The sequence below is a fragment of the Periophthalmus magnuspinnatus genome, chromosome 9 (assembly GCF_009829125.3).
Source record: "Periophthalmus magnuspinnatus isolate fPerMag1 chromosome 9, fPerMag1.2.pri, whole genome shotgun sequence".
NCBI classification, from domain to species: domain Eukaryota; kingdom Metazoa; phylum Chordata; class Actinopteri; order Gobiiformes; family Gobiidae; genus Periophthalmus; species Periophthalmus magnuspinnatus.
In genome coordinates, this window is record NC_047134.1 from 35,551,653 (window position 1) to 35,566,571 (window position 14,919).

The 14,919-nt window shown below is 39.7% G+C and overlaps 1 protein-coding gene across 2 annotated transcripts in view; it reads right to left on the reverse strand.

The window, feature by feature from the left end:
- nf2a (NF2, moesin-ezrin-radixin like (MERLIN) tumor suppressor a) overlaps window positions 1–14,919 on the reverse strand; it is a 44,395-nt gene that overhangs the window by 20,620 nt on the left and 8,856 nt on the right. For both annotated transcript variants that reach the window (XM_033973073.2, XM_033973074.2), the window contains exons 5-13: window positions 10,125–10,193; window positions 9,929–10,011; window positions 6,794–6,869; window positions 5,557–5,691; window positions 5,408–5,482; window positions 3,427–3,540; window positions 3,210–3,332; window positions 2,361–2,578; window positions 493–598 (exon numbers count right to left, since the gene is read on the reverse strand). In XM_033973073.2, the coding sequence (XP_033828964.1) occupies window positions 493–598; window positions 2,361–2,578; window positions 3,210–3,332; window positions 3,427–3,540; window positions 5,408–5,482; window positions 5,557–5,691; window positions 6,794–6,869; window positions 9,929–10,011; window positions 10,125–10,193 (999 nt within the window). The remainder of the gene's footprint in view (window positions 1–492; window positions 599–2,360; window positions 2,579–3,209; window positions 3,333–3,426; window positions 3,541–5,407; window positions 5,483–5,556; window positions 5,692–6,793; window positions 6,870–9,928; window positions 10,012–10,124; window positions 10,194–14,919) is intronic.

Consider the following 14,919-nt stretch of genomic DNA (forward strand, 5'->3'; position numbering starts at 1 on the left):
GCACATACTACTTTATTTGAATGCTTTTGTGTGGCGATATCTGCACACAACATGACTAAACAGCTCTCTCATAGGCTTATGATTCAGAAAGGGCTGTGAGTTGAGTTTGTAGAGAATAAAATTGCATAATATGGGGAGAACAAATTCAAATGTGTCCTACATATCAGCCCAGAAATACCGGCAGAGGTGATGGCCATCAGTTTCTCTGGTGTTTAAATAACCGGTGTGGGTATTGGTCATGAAAAACAACATCTGAGTCGATGTTTAGAAGCACAGTCTGACTTGAATGGTCAATATTAACGTGCTGTGTTGAGCATTCAAGTCACCAGGTCCTGATCTGATGGTAAATAAACTTCTCCTGCCTCCTCCAGAGTCTCCAGTTTCTCTTTACTACTCCACGACTCGTTAGGACACTTATTTCCCTCCCACGTTCCCAGTTGCGCCCCCTGCCTCTGCCTCTGTATTTCAGCTGGTGTAGTGATTAATTCTTACCATGTAGACGTCTTTACTCATGATCTCCAGGAGCTTGTGTTTGGCTCTGCGCTCGGACTCACGCGCCGCCTGCAGGTCCTGCTTCAACTGCTCCGCCTCTTTGGCCCTGGGGGATACACACAATCACACACAGATAATATGTGAAACCATCCACGGAGACAAACAGAATTATATCCAAATGAATCGCTTTAAATGATTAGTCTTTGGGGCTTGGGGAACTTGAATGTTACGTTGTGATTAGGTTTGGCGATCAATGCGTTTGCCTGGCAGACAATCCCATTACTCCAGCCCATCTCGTATGCACATAGGAATTTCACAACGCTATAGCGGAGTGATTACAGCTGGTTTCAATAGAATTCCCAAACAATCAGCACTTCCTGGGTGATGTGGGCTCGAGTGGACGTAGTCATTTACATGTTGAGTGCCACGGGTCTAAATTCTGCTGCTGCGAAAAGTGCTTATCCACAAATTGCAGTTACTGGCAAGTGGTTAATGGATCCTATTTGAAGTGATTGCCTTATAAATGGCAAGGCTATAGCGCCCATGTATTCACCTTTATTATATAAATGACTTTATCCTCTGGTGCAATGGATTGAGGTATGAGAATGAGTATCAGATCCAAACTTCCCAAGAGACAGGCAGCTATAATTACAAAAAATCCTAAAAGTGTAAAGGAGCCTATCTTCGTAATGTATGAAACTAAGATTAAAAGACACAGTTAAAAGGACTCTGCGCGGCGGAAAGGCCATTTGATATAGAGACGCTCATCAATCAGAACTACTGCTGATTATTAACCAGCACAAATTAACTGGAGGTGCTTGGACCAAAAGGGAAAGTCGAACAAAAGCCTTCTGTATTTTGTCTCTGTGCACACGTGTGGCCATGGCTCAATGATTACCTGCTATTCAGCTGCAGAGTTGGAAGAATGCCTTTGAATTAAATGATTTCAAACAAGTTAGAAGTTTTCTTTCTTTGATCGTCACATTTGAATGCAGCGGTCATAGCTCCGTGCGAAAAGACATATTGGCTTATCAAAACAGACCACATAGAGCACATTATTCTGATGCTCCTAGAATAGTGAGTGTGGTTTTAGAGAGGAAAGGTTTAAGCCAGGTTTGTGCATCGCTGTAACCAAGGCCTGGCACGATAATGACTCTATCGACTTACTGTCCAATATATGAAAGCTGCAACAATAATTTGGAGTCAATGTGGGGTCGTGTGAACATTTTCTTTGCACTACTGGGACATTTGTGGTTATTTTTTGGCTATAAAATAAGAAAATGGTGGAATAAATCACTTCTATGACTCTTGACAGATGCAAACTAATCACTAAAGTGTTTCATTCTGCTGTTTATTTATTGCAGCTTATGGCTTTTTAACAATATTGTAGATTTAGAATAGTTTTTGTGGCTTAAATCTGCTCTTGGGATTTTGTGTCAGTGGCATAAATTAGTTTCAATATTATCGTTTATTGTCTGTATTTACTTCAGCGATGCATCAAACTTCAACATTTGTTATTGTGACACTGGGAACAATAAAATGTCTCATCTTTAAAGGGGCACTATGTGACTTTTCTGGTGCTTCTCTCCATGGAGATGTTTACGCCATTAAACGTATCCATCTCCCTGGAGACAAGCAGATGATGCCACAAGACCAAGTTACAGGTCAGATTAGTGGAGAAGTGAGCCCACGTTGTGCCATACTGTGGAACATTCCAGGCAAAACAGAGGTCACCAGAAACGTTACATAGTTCACCTTTAATTTGACGTTTGTGTTTAAATAAAAGTACAATACCAGTAGTTTTAGCAGTAGTTTTAAGCAAAGCCAGATTCAGAGCTGATGTTTTCAAGATGCTTTTGTCTCGTTACCGTCTCTCAGACTCCTCAGCCATCTGCAGCGCCAGCATTTCGGCCTGGATCATCTTCTGCTCGATGAGGCGCCGCTCCTCTCGGCCACGGATGGCGCTCACTTTGATTCTCTGCATCTCTGTCTCGGCCTCAGCGGCTTTCTCCGCCAGCAGCTTGGCCTCCTCCTCTGCGATCTGAGCCTTTTCAGCCAGCAGGTCTGCAGTCTGCTCGGAACGCAGCTGGAGAGGGCGCAATGAGGACGAGAGGATTAGAGGGAAAAGGACAAGCACAGTAGCACAAAGACTGGTCAGTGAGGACGACACAATATGGATTCAAAAACAGAAAACAGTAGCACAAAGACTGGTCAGTGAGGACGACACAATATGGATTCAAAAACAGAAAACAGTAGGACAAAGACTGGTCAGTGAGGACGAGATGATATGGATTCAAAAATAGACAGAAAATCCTTCCTTTTTGTTTATGGAAATTGTTTTAGATATGTCAGCAAGAAGAGGAAAATTAGAAATGCATTAACACTTGGAAAGTTCTAGACTACAACCATTTTATTTTTTGGGGAATTTTTGGTGTGTGTATTTTATCAGGTTCAGCTTCTTGCAACAGAAAAAAAGTCCGAAAACAAAACTTTCTGAATCTTAGTACTTTGTTATTGCTACTTATTACATTTCAAAGATAACTCTATTTGCTGATTGAACTAATTTTATATATTGGGTCTCATGGTGTTGACTTTTAGAATATGGTATATATGTAATAAAACATTAAACAGACTGTGAATTTTAATAAATCTCTGTTTTTTTTACATTGGGCTCATTATTTTGAGGAAACCGCTGGTTGTTTTGTGTTGATTCTCACCAGTGCTTCATTGGCCATTTGCGCCTCGTCCTGTAGCTGCAGCAGCCTCCTCTCCAGCTCGTCTCTGGCCCTCTCCGCCTCCTCTCTCATCTGCTTCTCCCGCTGTAAACGCTGCCTCTCCACCTGTCCACACCACCATTAAACCGATCAAACAAAGAGTCGGTGCAACAAAGATGATCAATGCACGTCGAGTAGACACAAACAGTTTGTTCTGTACCTGTTTTCTGGCTCGCTCCTCTCTCGCTTGGGCTTTCATCTGCTGGACCTCGAAAGAGTCCACACGTCTTCTCCGCATGAACAAATCGTGGTTTCCGATACACAACTGAAGGATCTACACACAGACATTCACTTAAAGGTGTTTTTATACATAAAACTGACTCTTATGAGCTTTAAATCATGTTAGAATGTTAGCGCAGCAAAAACAGACCTGGAGTTGTGTTTTGTTTCATTCACACATGTTTGAGTCACACTTTATTTTAGTCTGTTACATCTCAAAAGCTCAAAATGATCTGGTCCACCTGATGATGTCATCAAGTGGTAATTCTCAATTCTCACAGCTCCTTTTGCCTTTAGTTCAGCAGAGATTAGAAATTCCAAGGCTGAAATGATCCAAATGATTCTAATGTAGGTGTGTGTGGAGTTTAAAAACACAGTGGAGCACTTCCTGTATTGCCACATGATGACATCACAAGGTGGAACTGCCAGGGTTTGTGTGTTAAACATGTGAAAGAAACAAAACACAACTCCAGGTCTGTGTGTGATGAGGAAACATTATAACAGATCATAAAATAGTGTAATACTGTCCCTTTAATACACACGTGTCAAAGTTAAGGCCCGCGGGCCAAATGTGGCCCTCCACATCTTTTTATGTGGCCCTCAACAGAGTAAACTAAAGGTTTGATGGTCTTAAAATCTCAATTTATCAGGAGATACACAGTTACACAGCCATAGTTTTACATCCAGGCAAATGCATTTGTAATATTTGTAAATTGAATAAGTAACAAACAGTTAATTAACAAGTTGAAAAAGTATTTAGATTTATTTTACATCTGGCTCTTTGAGAGCTGACATTTTGCTGATGTGGCCCTCGGTGAAAATGTGTTTGACACCTCTGCTTTAATAGATTTAGAATTAGGATTTAGAAGCATAACTGTCATATAATTCCTCATCTGCGAAGGTTCATCATGAAGTTAATTGAATTCTGTCAACTGGACAAATAAATGAATAAGTTTTGCCACAGCAGCTTCTTCAGTTCTGACAGGGTTCTGTGAGTCTCTGCCTTGTATCTGCCTAAAGGGAGGACGTAATGACACTGACATTAAAACACACTAACTGTTTAAGTTCACATCTTAGGATAGTTCAGTGATTACTCCCACCTGTACCTTTCATCATGTTCACTCTTAAACGCCCATCTGACGTAAGCAAAACATCAGTATTTATTATTGTACTAATGTTATTTTCAGGAAAGGCTGTTTAAGAATTAGCAGCACAAACACAAACACAAACACAAACACAAACAAACACAAACACAAACACAAACACAACGCCCTCGTCCAAATTCTAAGGCACCTTTAAGCAACAGGAAGCAGCTCGTGTCGTCTGTTTGGCAGTGCTGTCATAATTACTTGGGATGCCTCCAGAAACTGAGAGCTCTTGTTTCACTCTTCGTTTAATTTATGAAAGAGGGAATAATTATTTTTGGGGTTAATATTTACTGTAGGCACTTTTGCTTTGTACCAGTGGGGGACTTTTTTTATTTTTCTGTTCTATGATTAAAATTCAGCTGAAGATGGTTGAACACATAACTTCTATGACTCATTCTAGATGTGTTTTTGAATTATATTGTGTGTTTATAGAATAGTTTTTAGAGATAATCCTGCTTTTTGGTTATTGTGTCAGTGTGTTGCAATATTCTTAGGCTGCTAGTAGGTGTGAAATCACTCATTAGGGGCTTGAATGACTATGCAAAGTAGGACAAAGGCACAGTGCACACAGATCTGGACTACAAACAGAAGCTTTCAGTGTTTCAGTGTAGTTATCTCCTCCTTCAGACAGATATAAGGCAGTGTCCAGCAGTAATCTGACCACAACTGAAGAAGCAGCTTGGACGAGCAGCCAAACGTCTTCAGATTTGATTTTTCTTTTGCTATTTCAATATTATCGTTTATCGTCTGTATTTCTAGTACTGAATAACTCACCAGTTTGTTGACCCTTAACCGTGATGAGTTGAACTTAAAAACATTAGCCTTCTTGTCCAGAGGCTTGATCGTGAACTAAACAAAAGAAAAAACAGTCGTCAAGTGAAGTACAAATAAATGTTTTTTTAAGAGGATATTGATTTCCACACCTCCTTGTCGCTGTAGGAGATGTTGCGGATCTCATTCCAGGGGAAGGAGCACTTAGGAGTCAGTTTGTTGTCTAAGTCGTAGATGTGGAGGCCAAGGGCGTCCACTCCCAGGAGGAGTTCAGTTCCCTTTTTATTCTAGTGCAGAAATAATAGCAACATGGCAGAGGTGTAACTTGTTTCTTAGACGATTTAAAAGGTCTCAAAATATGTTCAATAAAATACTTCAATAAATAGAAAAGCTACATCAAACATAGGCCAATCAAGCAGAGGTCCTTAACTTAAAACATGTATTTATTTAATAGAAATGAGGCTGTTATGAATAATAAATATTTAAGTATTAAGTCAATTCACTTAATCTGAGGGACGTCATATTAAATTTAAGTGTGACGATTATTTTAATTGTAATTTTACCATTATTCACAGTTACTGAAGCATAACCAAACAACAACATCCTGAATTCACTTTTATTCACTGAGTCAAACAGATTATTAATGGAACAGCGCCCTCTGTCTGTCAGATCTTCAGTCTTTAACTCCCTGGTATTTAACTCCATCTGGACTTCACCTGTGCGTCGTATTATCTGTATATTTGTTTCTTGCTGACGTTTACGTGAAGCACTTTAGTCGGCTCAAGTTGTTTTTAAATGTGCTAAATAAAAAATAATAATCCTTAGTTTATGATTAGCGTGATGAGAGTGAGTGAAGTGCGAGGACAGTATGTTTAGTTTGACTTTTTTTGGACTATAGACTGAATTGTAAACCACCTTTGCTTAAAAATGAACATGTTGTTATGTTTTTATTATTATAATGTGATGTTGTAATTATGACTCTGGATGAATAAATATGCCAGAAAACCCCAGTAGACGCCGCACACTGTGAGGTCTACACTTGTTTACTGGAAAAGTTCCGCTCTGGTGCACTACAGTGAAGCTAAGGGTGACTTGGTGGTGGTATTTTGAAATGTCTTGACCTTTATAACATCACATTACGGGGGAAGGTTCCTTGTCATTAAGATTTATGTTGTTCAAGTTTGTTTGCCAACTTAATTAAATTGCATGTGGAGATGTATATGGCAAAAAACTCAACAAATAAACTAGAATATCCAAGTTAGAAGTGTTGGCAGACTGCAATTCCCCGTCTACATTTGAGAAGGGCTCGATGACATTACCATAAGTGCCTGATCCTCCATATTGGCTTAACATTACAAAGACACAGCAGACGAAGCAGCATCGGCTCACCCTGATTAAAAAGTAATTGACGCCATACATGTCCAGGTCCTGAGCTATTTTTAAATACTCCATCTCGGCTTCATCCCTGTTTCAAAGACAGACGGAGGGAGGAAGATGGAGAAGGATCCAGGGGGAGAGAGGGAGAAAGGGATAAATAGACAGAGAGAGAGAGAGAGAGAGGGGGGGTGGGAGGAGAAAACAGAAGATCAGACCTTGCTTCCTCAGCTTTTGTGTACAGCATCTGTCATGTTGAGTGATCTATAAAAAAATCTGCCACACGGCGCGTGTGAGGGCGTAAACAGAGAGGGGGAAAAAAATAAAAACGCACCACCAACGTAGAACTTGAGTCTCTAAAAGGGTTGAGAGGGGCCACGTTTGATGGAAGAACTAACTTATTCCCAAGACTAGTACACACCTTCTGCTGTGACAGTGAAAACAAAACATGGAGCATATTTTTCTTACATACTTTTCTTGTTCCTAGTGGTGCTTGGCAGATTGGTTGATTTCAGGATCAAGTCTCAGAGTGAATATTAGCACACTTTGATGGTTGTGTGAAAAGAAGGGCACGCTGGGTTCTAAACTTTTAATAACTGTCTTTTTGATTTGCGTGCTGAGAAATGGGTGATTTAGCCTCATCAAAGTTTAACGGGCAGTAAAGTGTTATTCAAGTAAACAGCATAACCAGGCCCGACTCCAGTGGAAAAATACATGATTGGATTTGTACAGATGATGCACACAGCGGCGGCTCGGACAATGCTCTTTGAGACAGAACTAAACATGCGGTTTATTTCACAAAGACTAAATGAAAGCTGAGGAGTGCACTGTGGAACTTTGTTGGTGGAAGGTCACCGTGGAGACGAGCAGCAGGCACCATCAGGACAAGTTACTTTTTTCATTTTTTTTTTTTTTTTTACCTTTATTTTACAAGTCAGATCTTTGGAGAAGGAACCTGGCTTATATTATTTTAGTGTTTTTTTTTTTTTTAGATAACCACCAATATCATAGCAACCAAAGAGCCAATCAGGAGCGAGGCTGTTGAAGATAACGCCTCTTCCCGCACCGCACCGTTGGTTTGGCAGGGGAAGGACACTTAGCAACGCTGTCAATCAAACCTGTCGCTAACGCTAACAGGAGCGACCTCGAGGAAAGAAGGAGGCGCCTGATTTGTCTGTTATTAATGTTCATATCTTGATTTACAGACACAATAGTGAAATAAAAACCCCAGGATCATGTAGAGGGTTAATACGAACATTTAAGACCAGAATGAGTCTGACAGACGCAGTTAACAGTTTTTCAATAGAAACTGAATTGGAGCCAGAGTCGATGGTGCCGGACGTGCGCCCATGATCACTTCCTGTTTAGAACGCGGAGGCTAGCAGGTTAGCTACATACATTTATATAAACAGTCTATGGATGTGCCAATAAAAACATAAATCTGTATCATGTCTGCATTTTCCTTTTTATTGTGATGCAGAAAAAACTGAAGCTTATGGCCCTAGAAGTGAAAATGCAAATATACATAATGATAATACCTTGTTATTCTAGCAAGAGTGTTTTGAAGTTAACAGTTGAGATGTAATAAAGTTCCACTAACCATCACATTTCCACTGCACAGATCCTATTTGGCTTCGGTCGTTTCTCTTGTGCTTGTTACCAACGTCTAAACAAAGTCTGGGGATTAGCTGCTTTGGTCTTGTTGGTTTTGAACAGAACTAACAATGAGTCATCTGAAACTTATCTTCTAGTTCTGGAGCTTATAGCCGACAAAAAACAACAACTCTACTTCGGTCCACATAAATCACCAGTGCAGGGATTTGACGGGAACTTCCCATTAACGTGTTCTTCAAAAGCCCCTCGAGCGACAGACTATGCAAACATGAAGCTATTACAGTAACAGGTGGAATTACGATCTGCTAGAAAACGATATGAGACAAAAGAGATAAAAGTAAAGTGTGTTTTATCAGGAACCAGCTCAAAAACAGACACTGCATAAATTACTAGTGTGGTGACAGTGGCTCAGTTGGTAGAGTGTTTGTTTATCTGGAGGTTTGTGGTTCGACATAAACATCATTGGCTGAGCGGTAAAATCCACAGACCCACAGGTTGGAGGTGCGATTCCACTGATAAACGTCTCTTTGGGTGTGAATGTGAACGTGTGAGTGGCTCCTTTGAGTGCCTTGAAGGTGGAAGTGCTCAGTTTACCTTTTTTATTTTCAACCATTGCTCGATTTTACATAAAAAAGGGGAAAATACCAGTTAAAGTTTTAATGTTAATGTAACACAGTCGTGCCACGTGTTTTCCACAGTATAGTCTTGGATTTATTCAATTACACATCTTTAAAAACAAATAAAAAATGCATTCTTTGTGAGAGCGGGTCACCTCTCCACAGATCTGACCTGTGACCTGTGATGAATAAATTTAAAGGTCCTATGTTACATAAAACTGACTCTTATGAGCTTTAAGCCATTTTATAGTGATGTTTCCTCCTCAAAAACAGACCTGGAGTTGTGTTTTCTTTCATTCACACATGTCTGCATTATTAGTCTGTCTACATTTCAAAAATTAAAAACGCTCTGTTCCACCGTGTGATGTCATGAAGTGGTAGTTTTCAAGTTTTCAGCTCCTTTTTTACCTTTTCTTCAGTATAAATGAGCAATTCCTGGGCTGAAATGATCCAAATGATTCTATAAATGAAGGTGTGTGGAGTTTAAAAACACAGCGGAGCACTTCCTGTATCACCACATGATGACATCACAAGGTGGAACAGAGTGTTTTCAGTTTTAGAAAACACCACAGCCTAAATCTGCAGGGTGTGTGCATTAAACATGAGTGAAGGAAACAAAACACAACTCCAAGTCTCTTATATTTTTGATGAGAAAACATTATAATATGTGCCCTTTAAAACCAAAAGCATCTCCACGGAGACGAGCACCGAAGAAAAGTTACACTGCACCAAAAATGGGGCGGCTTTGTGAGTAATTACAAGTTATGTTTTTATAAATAGTAAATTGATAAAAGAGAAGGGACAAAGTAGCTGCTGTGCCACATTTCAGAGTGTAATGAACTACATTTAGACAAATCATCCTAAAAGTTAGTATAAAAGGTACAACTATGAAACGTCGGATGAACGCTGCTGTTTTTACCTCGTCCTGCCTCGGTGCTGTGCGTAACACGCCGTGATCCTCTCCTCCCACATTTCTGGAGTCATCTGGTACAAGTTAATTACCTGAAATAGACCAGGCCACATACATAACCATGAGAGGAGGCTGACGATACTGCAGCGCGCCGCACAGTCCAAACAGCTGTGGGCTCAGATCCACGTTAACACAACACTCTCACCCTCTTTGGCAGCAGCTCCTCCTCAGCCAGGAAGCCAGGTTTGTGAATGCTCGGGTCGTAGTCTCCATACTGAAACAAATACACGCATCGTCACACGGAGAATGAGGCATGGAAATGATCAAGTTCAAATTTACAAATCACAATACAGTTTTTTTGAGCGTTGAAAATATAACACGCAGTTTCAAAATAACTCAATGGTTGCAATTTATGTTATTGTGAAGCTGTAGACCAACAAAATATACAAAATATATTAGTAATGAAGGAAAAATGTAATGCGATACTCGTTAGAGGTGAGTGACGATAGATTCAACCAATCACAGTGAGGAGTGAACTCTTAAAGACGCAGATACTTGTAGTTACCCGTTAAAGCGAAAAAGAAAAGCTAATTGAAGCCACACACTGTATTAAAAAAGTGGAGTAAGTGAGTGTGACGTCACCCACAGCGTCCAGCTCCAGTGGCCAATCCTGAGCCGTATCTGACCAAAAGTATCATAGCAACCAAAGAGCCAATCTGGAGCGAGGCTGTTGAAGGTAACGCCCCTTCCCGCCTGCAGCTAACGCTAACAGGAGCGACCTCGGGGAAAGAAGGACCTGAATCAACTGAACCAGAAGAGCGTCCATGATCTCGCGGTGGCTAGCAGGTTATTTATTTATTTGTTTATTTATTCAATGTTTAACCAGGTGGGTCAATGTTAGGTTAGCCATGTCCATTTATATAAACAGTCTGTGCTTAAACTGTAGAAACACCATGACATAATGTTTTTGGCACCCTGCCTCTAAATAACGACACACACCAACATTAACACGTTTCTTTTCCTATATTACCAGTCCTATATGTTGTTTACGTTCCATTAAAATGAGATTATTGCTAATTATGTAAATGCAAAAATACAATCTCCAAAGCACAAGAGCCTGCCTGTTTAATTAATACCAGGCCTCGCCGTGTCTCCTCTGGGACTTTGTGTTCAGGAAAAGCTCCAGTGAGAAAATCGTGTTACAGGGACTGAATGGAGCTGTGACAGGCACTAGGTCAACACACTCGCAGTGGCCCAGTTGTTGTGCGACAATGTAAATGATGCTATTAAAGAGGAAGGAGCCTGCGAATTAATCTTTGCACACAGACAAACCACCCAGCGTTTAAAGGGAGATGTGTCGGATTAGCACTGTGCAGATTCCTAAGGGCGTTTCTAATAACATCATTGTAGAACATGAATTACACATGTACTTTGTGTCGCAGACAGGATTCTGAATGTAAAGAGGTGGAAGAAGTAGGTTAAGTGATGTTGGGTGGAAGTAGGCTACGTGAATAGACCTGTGGCACGGATTATGTCGTTTAGGCCAAAATATTTCTTTGATTTCATAACTAAAAAGGACTTGTAGCTATTAAAACACTATTTGTAGAGAAAAGGTGTAAATTATAAGAACATTTGTCCAATAAAAAGCTGAAAATGAAATGAAAACTACAAATAAATGTTTACTTTTATTATATTTTGGTTTAATTTTTCAAGTTTAAGTATTAAAGACGCACTGTGTCACTTTCTGGCTGTTCCATCATCTGTTTTCTCCATGGAGTTGATATATTTTGGGCTGGAATTGAACTTGTTTATCTAATATTCCACAAAAACTTTACAGCGAGTGGGATCTGAAGTTTATTTTTGACCTGTTGACATCACCTGCTGGTCCCCATGGAGACAGATAAATGTAATGCCATAATGTGGAGTATTGTAGGCAAAACAAAAACATGAGTTACATAATGTGCCTTTAATGGTTTTGTGTATTTTTTTTAAACTGTTCAGTATTTTGTTGTATTGTAATTTAAATATTTAGACATCTTTTGGTAAATTCTTTCCTAAATTTAAATGGTAAATGTGCTTTTCCACTCACACATTCACACACCGGTGCGTTAAGTGTCTTGCCCAACGATACAACGGCATTCACTGTGCCGCTCTACCGATGATGTTTCATGTTAAAAATCGGGATTCAAACCACAAACCTTAGGCTCAGGGGACAAACGCTCCGACTGAACCACTGTCGCCTCAACGATTACACAGTCTGCAGCCGTTATAAGAAGTATCTGTTTACAGAGAAAGGCCTAATTTACTTTTTGTTTTGCAATTATCCACTTTATGAACTGCATTTACTAAACTTGTGTGTTCTCAAACTGCTCTAAACTGCTCAGGATTTAATTAGCTGTGCTGGAAAGGCTGGTCTCCTGCACAGTGGACGGAGCCAAGGAGCGGCGCCTACAGCCGTTTAATTGGGTCCTTCTGTTTTCCCCACACCAATAGATTCTCTACGCTCCAAAACTCCTTCTACATTCACACACTTTATCATATAGTTACTGTGAGATAAAACTCACTCCGGAGTTGGAAAAGTAGCATCGTGAGTGAGACCTTTTTAAGTATTTAACTAAAAGCAGTGGTCATTTCTACAAAGTCAGTGCGGACACGTTGAGTCCTAATTGTGTTCATCGAGTGGTGGGAGTCCGCTGAATGGACTCGGTGTGTTTCTCCCAATGAAAACTTTCCTTTCTGCACAGCTTGAGCGAATTAGCATGTCTCACCAGTCACTTTAGCTGTGTTACTTTGGCTATTGTTGAGTTGTGTGTAATGGCACTGCTGGTCCAATTAAACTGACAAAGGCGTCAACTCTTCTGCAGCAGGCTGGTAAGTAAAGAAAGAAATACAGATCCTTTGGAAATACTTCATAATGACACTGTTAATGGCCTTAATAAAACATGAGCAGAGACATATTTCATGATGAACATGAGATGAATGTTTCTTTTGCTGAGGGTCTAAGGTCGAGTTATCCCCCCATGAAGAAGCCCCCCGTTGTAAGTTGATGCATATTTCTTTCTTTTGTTTTGTTGTTGTAGTACTTATAACAAAAAATTACTTTAATAACATTGTTTTTTAATCTGTAACAGAAAATATGTAAAATGCATCAATTTTCCTGAAATTCATAGAAAATGTAATCCTCATTTAAACTAGAAACATTTTTAACCAACTGAACCATTTGATACTGAAAAAATAAAAAAATAGAGTTAAATAAATATCAAATAAATTAATTCAAATTCCTGCCATAGTCCGGGTGAAGTGCTACATACACTTCGTCACACTTCCTTGTCTTTCTTTCGGGTGACTCGTTTATCTCTGCCTTTCTTTTCTTTTTTACTTGTTCACTGTTCTGTGTTCGATCTGTTCACGTTCTCCTGCTCTTTGTACCATAGAGCTAATCCTACTGCACACACTCTGACAATGAGAGCGCCACTGCCACCTACTGTAGTGGAGGTGTAATTACACTTTATTCTAGTACAGCAAAATAAAAGCATGTTCTCTGGGGTCATCTGGGGTATTTGAGAAGGACTGGTCTAAGGACAGGGGGCGCTCTGGGACACTTCTCCATTTGCTTGTTGTCTGTTTATTTATTTGCTTGTCTGTTTCTGTTTTATTATTGATTCTTTCACTTTCTTTTGGTTAAATCAATTCTCATGTTTTCAGCTTAAGAGGCGACTGCTGTTGTTTTGATTTTGGGCTTTACAAAAATAAACTGAATTGAATTTTACAGTTTATGAAGAATCTACCAGGTCTAGTAACGACTTCATTCACACCTGAACCATAACTCCTCCTTCTTACCATTTGAATTATGCCTTTGTGTTGTACTTATTATAACGTAGTACCAACTCAATCGAATACAACTAAAATGTTTCCAATACTACCAGGCCTAACTGCATTTACGTTTTTAAAGACCATGCAGTTATTTCTGGTGCCAACAGAAAAAAACATAATAAAAACATACTTACCCTAACCCTAACTCTAACCAAACTGCACCAGTTGTTCAATAAGACTCTCAAACATTTTATCAGTTGTGTTTAAACATTTTGAGATGATATTTGTGCAAACAGGCTGTACTATGGCCAAAGGGTTTGACGCACATACGCTCAGCTCTGTACCAGCCACAGATATGGGAGATTGCATCATGGACGGCATCATGAATTTATGAAATGTCTTCCCTCGTTCTTTATCCCTCGTCACACTAAACACTGCCCTGTCAGATGAGGCCCACCAGGGAGAATAAATCTACTTCATAACCTTTTATTTTGGTCAATCTGGCAATCATATAGTTAAGTGTTTTTAAAAATACTTTGGACTATACAGTACACATTCATGGCACAATAATGGCACAATCCTTTGTTTAATCTTTCTATTTGTAATGAAGATTAGACATAAAAATGGCCCGACACTGGACAGAAGCTGCAGTATCGTCCCCTCCTGTCTGTCTTTGTCCAAACACTTCACACATCGCCACAAGACGAGAGTGAACTTCGGTACCAACCTCCTCGTCAGCTCGTGTCAATGGCTCCTTCTGTGCTTCTTGATATTTTGTGCACTTCTCGGCGGTTCACGTTCAGAATACAGATGGAGCATTACCTTAAGCACTGCAGACCAAATGAACTCCACTCTCCCTGGCCCAAAGTCTAACGAGAGCTTAGATCAAATTTCAGATCTTATAAAGAGGAAAAGTGGCTGCCCCTTTTGTTTATCTAATATTTCTGCTTCCTCTAAAGATGTTCCTTGCTTAATTAACTAAAGTCAAAGTCAAAGTGAGTTTTAATAAGACTCTGTTTGGGCTGCACAAATACCTTTAAAAATTCATGACATAAAATAAAAAGCATTTTATTAAGCTGGAGTATGTTATTTTTTCTGGTTGTGTCTTGGCTCCATGGAGATATTATCCCTCTCCACTGTCTGTCTTGCATTTATTTGATTATAATACTTTTGTGTTTGGTCATCTC